The sequence below is a fragment of the Cyprinus carpio genome, chromosome A3, assembly GCF_018340385.1.
Source record: "Cyprinus carpio isolate SPL01 chromosome A3, ASM1834038v1, whole genome shotgun sequence".
In the NCBI taxonomy this organism is placed as follows: Eukaryota; Metazoa; Chordata; class Actinopteri; order Cypriniformes; family Cyprinidae; genus Cyprinus; species Cyprinus carpio.
In genome coordinates, this window is record NC_056574.1 from 35,475,167 (window position 1) to 35,485,177 (window position 10,011).

At 37.2% G+C, this 10,011-nt stretch overlaps 1 protein-coding gene across 1 annotated transcript in view; it reads right to left on the reverse strand.

Moving 5' to 3' along the window:
* LOC109085403 (E3 ubiquitin/ISG15 ligase TRIM25-like) overlaps nt 1-6,526 on the reverse strand; it is a 17,520-nt gene extending 10,994 nt beyond the window's left edge. Inside the window, exons 1-3 of the mRNA XM_042731726.1 lie at nt 5,892-6,526; nt 2,826-2,921; nt 2,490-2,723 (exon numbers count right to left, since the gene is read on the reverse strand). Coding sequence (XP_042587660.1) covers nt 2,490-2,723; nt 2,826-2,921; nt 5,892-6,458 — 897 coding nt within the window. The 5' untranslated portion in view covers nt 6,459-6,526. The remainder of the gene's footprint in view (nt 1-2,489; nt 2,724-2,825; nt 2,922-5,891) is intronic.
* Between the last annotated feature and the right edge of the window lie 3,485 nt (nt 6,527-10,011).

Genomic DNA, 10,011 nt, shown 5'->3' on the forward strand with positions numbered 1-10,011 from the left:
TTATTATATATAAATAAATAATAAAAAAACACCACAAACCGGGATTTGAACCTGTGTTGCTAAAATCACTAACTGGATAAATGAAACTTCTTCTCCACACACGCTTTTCATTCATCTCATTGTGCAATAATAAAAATAACTGTGTCATCAGGCAGATAGTTCTTGTGTATTTATTATAGTGTTTAAATGCTGATCTTATATACACATATCAGGCCCGGATTGGCTAATCGGGGGCACCAGGAGGATTCCCGGTGGGCCGGCCTGTTTTTTGGCCGTGAGGGTGTGTTGTCATGCTACTGGGTTGAAATATGCTGCCTGCACTCACAGCAGCCCTACTCTTTTTATTTATTATTTTCTCACAGCCCATATTATTCTTTTCACCAGACCATAATAATAACAAATTCTCAATTGATAATTAATCATTATTTTTATGAAAATCATTGTTATTTGTGAACGTAGGCATTTGTAAAAACCAATAAGAACAATCTGAAACCTCCTCCAGCTTCACACCCATCACAACTAACACTAACCACACCCACTTCACACAGTCCCAAAGTCCTCAATTTACAAAATTCCAACTTATTGATCATGAGCCCAACATTTAGTAAGGCAGTCTACCTGAAGGAAGACGTATTTCATTGTAAGTTAATGCTGTTAAATAGAGAGTAAAAAAAAACACATTGAAAAAAATAAGAAAAAAACACCTAGTGTTGGTTATTCTTAAACTTGGACCTCATTATATTGAAGTATCAATCCAAACACCAGAAGCAACCTACACTGTCTTTTAAGTGTTCTTTCATTGAAAAGTATGCATTTTTATTCATTCTGAGCTATGTGTGGTTGAAATAATGTCTTAGTTCAAAACTTTAAGTGCCATTGTTTAAAAAAAAATGCTTTATTGACTGACGTTTCATAGACCTTCAGTTTTTTTTTTATTAATTTTTTTATACTAGATTTAACTTGAATCTCAATACTATTAAACTGACTTTAAAATCTCAAGGAGTTTATAAGTTGAAACGGGTGAAAATGTCATGAACAATTCCTGTATAAAATGGGACAGCAACCTTTATATCAGACTTCTTTAAATTGTCCACAGATGAGCAACGCGGGAGGCAGGTTCTGCGCCAGAGCGCACAAAGTGAATGTGCATGCACAATTTTTAGGGGGGAGGAGGCTTTTTGTTTCTTAAGTAATTTTCAGTCACTGAAAAAAAAAAAAAAAAGCCAGGATAAACACAAACCTGGCTTTGTAAATAGTTAACAACATAGTCTAGATTAACCCACAGTAACAAAATTTAACCGATGAATTGGTTAACTGACAGTAACATTTTAACCAATTAATCGCCTATTTTCATTTGCAAAAATGTTTTTTGAGAGCAAAAAAATATGTCATGTTTAAGTCGCATTTTATTACATTCAGAAATAATAATGGCAGACCTAATAATGTTATAATGTACCAACAGGATATTTTTAATTCCCCTCACTTTACAACAAATGTAATGATTGTTTAATAACAATAGCATACAGTAAGAGTCTTACTCTTGAAAGGTCTTTCTTTTAATTATTGATGCATAGACTGTAGCCTACTGTAAATTTTCTAATGGTTTTTAAGTATGTTACAATGTTACATTATAATGTTATTGTTGTTTTACTTCATCGTTTCATCTCCGTTTACAAACCAAAATTTTACAATTACAATCAGTTTGCAACCCGTGCTTTTCGCGCCACCTTGCGGTAGTTTCGTGAATGATTTTAACATGCAACTAACTTGCAGTTGCCGCGGCCCTGCAGCGGCGGTACACATGGCGGTATTACCCATTCTGGTTGTCCACCTACTGTATAAACCCTTTACAAAGGGAAACTTAATGTAAAATTTTGCCAAAAAATGCTCTAATCCATGTATGAAACAGGCTGCCTCTTTTAATGCTCACATGCAAAGTCAACCACCTTTTCTTTATTGCAAGAACAATATAACATATGATTCAGTGATATAAATAATACTATAAAAATTTAAAATACTGTGTACTACTGTGTAGCATACAATAAAGCTTAAGCACAGGCTCACAGTTTTGACATTCATTATGCTGCCGACTGCAACTGTTAGATCTAGCCCATTGGCAAAGTTGACTGCTACATGCAAAAATGTGGTTTAATACATTTGCCTGATAACTTGTACAAGTGTATGGTTAAAGCGCCACTTAGCCATAAAAAGCTACAAATGCATTTTGTTGCAGAAGTAGTAACGGTGGTACCAGTGGCAGCAAAATAATTGTATAATGTGAATCTTCCAAGAGAAAGAGCTCAGATAAATGTTTCCTAAGTCTATTTGTCAGTGCAGTATCTTTTAAAGAAGATGATTAGATTAGAGTCTGGCACAACACAACACACAGAATCCCTGACAACGGTGCAGTCAATGGCTCATTCTGCTCTCATGAATTGTTTCATTGAAAGTTTCCTGTCACAGCAGGATCTTGCTTAAATCTCTGTTACCTGCAGGAACTGGATGTGATCCTGTGTGTTTAATAGCTGCTCCAGCTCAGCTTCTCGCCTCCTCAGATCATTGATCTCCTTCTTCAGTCGCTCCAGTTGTCCTTCAGCTCGACTCACTGCAGTCTTCTCCTGATCTCTGATCCGCTGTGTCACCTCAGAGCGGCTTCTCTCAATGGAGCGAATGAGCTCAGTAAAGGTCCTCTCACTGTCCTGCACTGCTGTCTGCGCAGAGCGCTGTTAGACACACATCACAATCACACAGTGGGCTTCAGTGGAACTAAAAGAGGAGAGTCTGAACTGAGACTGAGACAAACTTTTCTTCCTCTCCAGGCTCACCTTATGAGACTCCACCGCCTCTCCCAGCTGCTGAAGATCTTTTTCTCTCTGCTGGATGCTCTGCTGGAACCTTCTCTGGGTCTCCTTCAACTTTTTCTTAAAAGGGGGAAAGGGGTGGGGGTCAAAAGAAATGCACAAAAATGTAATTATCAGAAAAGCCTTTAGGAATATCAAAACAATGTCGTACCTTATTGCACTGCATCAAAGCAGTCAATACAGCACAGTCAACGTTTACTAAACTGTGGACTAGATTTGACTCATGCTGCTGATTTAAGTGGTGATGCTTCCTGTTTTATGTGTCTGTTGATGACATTTATTTTTTAACCATAAATGAGCACACTACTTTTCTGATATTCATTAAATGTCTTTTTTCTGTGTCACTTCAAATATGTCTGTTTTAGACTCGTTGCCATCAAAAGGCAAAAATTCTAAGAAAACGCACAGCTCCCAAACTGCCATTCCAGCTTTTGTACAGCAAAATAAAAGATGACATTCTGATTTTACTCCACTACAGATATGTGGTAAAGCTCAAATATGATCCAATGCATGAGCCTGACCAGTCGACGTGTTTAGAGTACAGATACCCAGAACCACACTGCTGGAGTGCTTGCTGAACTGCCATGAAAAGGCAAAAGGCCTTAACTTTTGTTTTGGTTGAAAATGAGTTAGTGATATTTTGTGACATCTAAGACTTCCTTTATCATGTGGATAAGTATCTGGAGTCAATTTTGTTGTTGTTTTTTCTTAGAGAAAATAATGCATTATCGTAACAGTAAATTCGAAAAGCCCAGGAGAAACCAAGGCAGAACACCGTATAACACCAGTTACCACTCTTTGACTTTGTTTTGGAATGCTCAAATTGAGTTATGGTGCTCTGCCTTTGTTTAGCTGTGCATCATTATGAAGCTACTGTGCCAGTTATACGTGTTCTGTCCTTGTTTTAATGTCCATTAAAGTCTGCCGCATTTAAATTACAGTGTAACTTGTGTACTTTCATTCAGGTGTCTGCACTTTATTAGACAGACGAATTAGATAGATTGCGATCTACCAAATTGTTCCATTTAACAAAGCACTGTAAACAAGCAAAGACAATTTGAGATTTGGCATTTTAGATAATTTGGCAGCGATAATCATAAATAATCTTTAGTTTGTTTTCTTTCTCAATGCCAACCTGTCAATCTGGGGCTGCCCACTTTTAGTTTCATGAATGCCATGACAGCATAACATGTATCCCACAAAATCAGTAGTAACAGTTTGCAAATAAATCCATATTCTATATTTTCATGTAACCCCATAAAATCCATGGCAATAAACGTATAATCCATAATCATTCTGAGCATTATTACTACTTGCTGGCAGAGCCGGCCCGGCCTAATAAGCAATATAAGAGGTTGCATAGGGCCCCATGAAGACCTGATGCGCCAACATAAAAAAGTAATGAAAATGAACAGTATTGTTATATTGGGCCTTTCCAAATACGTGGATAATTCTAGAGATCTTATTATACGAATGGTTTTGTTTTTTTCCCTCGACCAGTTAAGTTTCACATCACTGCGCATTTGCGGCTTAAAAGTTTGGTCAGATTTTCTCATTGATCTGATCAAAAGCAGCGCAGACGTGCTGAATAAAAATGCAAGTTCACTCACTGACAGCAGGTGGCGCTTTAATACGGCTGTTACCATGGTTACCCCTGTATACAAAGCAGCGCTGCGCAAGTGCAACATCTGACACTTGCTTGTTTGTCACAGAGGTCAAACAGTATTTACATGTTTTCAAACAGCCATTCAGATGTTTTATTTACTTTGGGGTCATCAAATAACACCAAATATTTAAAAATGCCATCTTTATTCAAACATTTGTTTACACCTAAACATTTTTGGATTTTAATCAGGAATAAAACATGCCAAATAGTAATGATATTTCAAAATATTGCAATACTAATATAATATTTATAATATTAAAATAACAAAAATAACAATAATTTTTATAACCCAGCAGTTCTTGCTTTATTAAAGCATTAATGTCACAAAATTTTCATTCATATTTTGAAGGCAGTAGTTTAACTGTTAAATAGCTAAAAATGGTTAAAAGAACTTAAGTAAATATATCTTCATATTTATTTAAATATAAATGCAGAGTAGACATTCTTCTTATTGAAAGTATAAATCATTTAGTTTAAACATGCTCATGTGAAAAGACTTTGTATAGTGATTGTTTTGTTTGTTCTGATAATAAACATTACATTCTTTCCCCTACCCAATTTCCTCCACAAATTGTAACATTCTAAATCAACATTCATAGGCAATAAATACTACATTAAGACTATGTCCACACTGTCAATTTTTGGAATTGACAACCGCATTTAATAACAGGTGTCTCAAAATGTCACGTTCACACAACAACTAAGAGTAGCTTCTCGGATTCCTTCTGTTTGAACACCAACGGGAGTCAATCCCCTATTCCTTACCAGTTACCATAGTAACAGTGACCAGAATAATATCAAAGATGGCAACGTCTTATCACTGAAACTGTATAAAAACTTCATCAAACAAAACCAGCTCATAAAACAAAACTTATAGTAGAACCTCCAAATCAAAACTAACCGAAAACAAATATAACATAAAATCGTACAGTGGATCATATGAGTCTCACACAGAACACATACTGACGGGAGCGGCTCCAGTGGAGACTGGATCTAAATCTTTCAGATGACACAGTTAATTTCTCCGTCACTGTAAGTTACTGAAACCACACATGAAAACACACAACACACGGTAGACACGCGTTGGTGCAGCAGAGCGGCTCTCTTTTGCACAGTTTGACGTGACAGATAACCAGTTGTCAAGTCCTGTTCCGTTCACACAGCACCTGTTTTCTGAGAATGCGGTTGTGAGTCCTGAAAATGTACAGGTGTGAGTTCAGTTACAGGATGCGGTTTTCACACCTGAAAATACCTGTACTCTGTGTAACTGTATTAAGGACTCAAATACAGGACAGACAACCATATTCTGCTGCTGTGTGAACGTGGCCTAAGGAACGTGGCCTTATTTGCAATTAAGTGCATACCTGTTTTTCTGTTCTCTGTTCTGCAGCCGTTTTGGTCTCGTGGTTTTTATGTTCGTCCATCATACACAGCAGACAAATACATTTCTGATCAGTGAGACAAAAAACCTCAAGGAGTTTCTCGTGTTTCTGGCAGATAATCTCTTGTAGTCGTCCAGTGGCTTCAGTCAAATTGTGTCTCTTTCCTTTGAAGAAACTCTCATGTTGTTCAAGGTGATTCTGACAGTAAGAGTTAGATAAAGCAGACTTGACGGCTCTGTATTTTCTTCCAGTACAGACGTCACACTGCACATCTCCAGCTCCAGCGTAACAGTCAGCAGGAAGTTTAGTCTTCTTCAGTTTCTCCACCACTTCAGCCAGCATGGTGTTTTTAGCTAAAGCAGGTCTTGGAATGAAGGTCTGTCTGCACTGAGGACAGCTGTAGACTCTCTTCTGATCCTCTTGATTCCAGAAGTCTGTAATACAGTTCATACAGTAACTGTGTCCACAGGAAGTGGTCACTGGATTCTTCAGGAGATCCAGACACACTACACACATGAACTCATCCTGAGAAAATCTGGCTTCTGCCATTTTACTTAATGAATACAGAGAGACACAAAAGCACTACAATTCAACTACACGTTAGTTTCTTTTTCTCTATTTCCTGGTTCAGTTTTTGAGTGACGTGTGTGAAACAGGTTTGTCTGCAAGTCTAAAGGTACAGATAATAAAACGGCTACTAGGTGTTAGTCTCACACAGGCTTCCCTGTGAATATTTTCACTTTTTGAATCATTAAATATTTAGCCATTCCAATGATAATCAGGGATTATTTTTTGCCACATTTTATTACTAAAATGGATGCACTTACATGTTATCACATACTACAAAGTTTTGGAGACTGAATACTTATAACATGCTCAAGCAAATGTTTCTCATTTAGTTAGGGCATTGATATGTAGATACTTATTAACTTACCAATTTTGAAAACAGGAAATATTCAAGAGAAGCGTTGATAACTGACATAAGATTATATGAATGATAATTTACTGTTTTGACTATAGCAGGAACAGATAATATCTGTAACAACTGAATAGCTGTGATAATTGTGTGGTGAACAGCACATTCCAGGGCCCAGTTTATGGCAGGGCCCCTCTCTGACCACAATAGTGGACAAAGGTTTTGTTACGTTTTGATTGGATCTTGGTGGATTAAAATAAGCAAACTGCATTTGTGATCAGAGAAACGACAAATCAACAAGCACTACTCTACACTGCTCAAAACTCACGTTTGAATCAATGTTGGAAAATCACCAAAATATACAAACATACTTACAGTCTATAAATCAAAACAACCTAATTTACAAACTCAAGTCAGAACTTCCCAAATACACATAAACAGCCTTTGTGTGTAGACAGCATTGTAGGCTACTTTACCAGGTTCAGGATACAGTCCTCCATAAAAGCGCTGCACACATCTGAATATTTGGGTTGGACTGTTCTGGAACAGTTTTGTAAATACAACTTAACCACTGATTTCTAGTTGTGTCCTCTTTTGGAAGACCAAACAGAGTAGTTTTGCTTTCACAACGAAACACACAGCATCACACACGGCAGGCTTGAGAAAGCCATGGCTGACGGATTCGACGAAGGAGCTTGCGGCAACCACATGTGACGACCCCAGGTTGGACTTGATGCATTTCCTCAGCGATCAGCTCTAGGCATGCCGAAGCGGATATTGTCCTTTTGGAAGGCCAAAGAAAGTAGTTTCACTTTCACAACGAAACACACAGTGTCTCCACGACATGGAGGCGGCAACAATACTATGGCAAGAAAAAAAGTTACACCTTCTTTCTTTGCAAGGAACATTTGGGCGGTGTTATACAAATCTTCCAACACAGTGACATGGGCATGTTTAAACGAGGCATTTAGGAGGGCGTGGACAAGTCTTAACATTTATAAAGAATATCTCTTTGGGTTTGAGACTTTAGTCTTTGCAACTTTCTATCTATTCACTAACAGCTTGTAACACTCCAAAGAGGAAAGAAAATTTGAAATCGCATTATATGACCCCTTTAAGATACATGGTAACAGTTTTTTGTGTCAAACACAACTATACAAAAAAAAAAATTTTGCATTTATTTTTGGCCATATGACAGAGATCTGATATTCTATTTGTTGTATTTCTGTTTTGCATAAAACTGAAGAATAATCAGTACATCCTATAATTTAAGGATAGGCAACTCCGGTCCTGGAGGGCCACTGTCCTGCAGAGTTTAGCTCCAACCCTAGTTAAACACACCTGAACAAGGCAATCAGTGTTTTCGGGATTACTAGATAGATATCTGAGCCGTGAGTTTTTATAGAGGCTGAAGCTAAACTCAGGATAGTGGCCCTCCAGGACTGGAGTTACTTCCTGCTGCAAATATGGCCCTAAATGGCTGATAGTAACTTTGCATTGAGGTTTGCAGCTTGAGAAAAATGAAAATCAGGGATAGCTGTGATTCTTTATAGGAAAATAAGGGACCGAAAAGGGAACTCAAAATAATTGGTTCTGTGCCAAATGAGTGTGGCCAATGTGTTTGTGTCTACAGGTAAGTATGTGAAAAACAAGGTGTATAAAAGGTTCTCAGAACTAATCAACTTTTATTTTTGCGTAAACAATATTATAATTATTCTAAAAATAAAGGTTAATGTCATCCCAAAAAAATTTCACACATATTTATACACAAAGCATACGGCCTGATAAAATTTTACCTCTATAGAATTCTGAAAGATTGCACAAGTGTTAGTATTAATTTAGGAAGTGAATATACTGTGAAATTACATGGGCTATAATATGGCATAACATTTTAAAAGGATAACAATAGAATCCCTATAAAACGTCTATCAAAAATGCAATCAATAAAGACTTTTTTTTAATACAACACATTTAACATTTTTTTAACTAAAATGTATTATTGGAAACCATATAGCCTATAATTTCATGAAAATGAATACTTTTTCAATTAAGAGAACTTGGAGTATGTGGAATGCGTTTTGGTGCTTGACTTTGGGCTTTCAGTATTTAATGATATACCGATTAGGAATGTGAATAGAGGCCACAATTTTTTTAAAATGAGAAAATTTGGTTTCTCCTGTTAATAACGTTAACTTACAATACTGAAAGCCGTCTTTCCTCAAGGGAGGTTGAATTTTTCTTGCCTAGCTGGATGCTGTGTGTATGATCAAGAATCCACGTTCGTTGCATTCACCCAAACTGGTTTGGCAAAACTGAACCTGCGGATGGTGAAAGGGGATTGCCGTTCGAGCGCCTGGCAATGAAGTGGGGAGCGACCAGGCAGCAGAGGATTCTGCAAAGTCTAAAAGCCTTCCTTGAGTGGCTACGTTCGCAATTCAAACAATGATTTGTGCAAAAAGAATGACTAATTATTGTCATTTTGTATGGTCTAGATGGCCCTTACAGCGTATGCCTAGATCTGGGACAAACTGCATTCCCATAAAGCTTTCATGCAAGAACACTTCTCCTGAAGCCTTAAGTACGGGGACAATACCGTATTATTAGGCTATCTGGAATGGTTGGCAACCCTATTTTGCATAGATTTTATTGAAAAGTGGACCTGTATCTATGTATGTTTATTTTCAAAAACTTTCCAGGACCTTGAAATTTTTTTATTTTTCAGATTCACAAACTTTCAAAGATTTCAAGGTCGCGTGGGAACCCTGCCTTAGGACCTCTGGATGCTGCAGCAGTGGGTGAAACAAAGATCCATCCAAATCCATTCATAACTGTTTTCAAACCTTGAAACTGATGTAAACAGACAACAAATGTACACACCATTTATACCAACAGCTCTCAGATCAGGTATCATTCTGTATTATACTGTATGTTTATTACTTATTTACATTTACATTTATTCATTTGGCAGACTCTTTTATCCATAGTGACTTACAGTTGATGAATACAAGCGATTCAACACAAGATGGCAATAAACACGAGAAGAGCCAGTTATACTGGGAGTTAAAGGAACAGTTTTACTGTTTTCGAAACCATTCAAGCGGTCTCTGGGGCTGGCGGTAGCATTTTAACTTAGCTTAGCATAGATCATTGAATCTGATTAGACCGTTAGCATCTCGCTCAAAATGA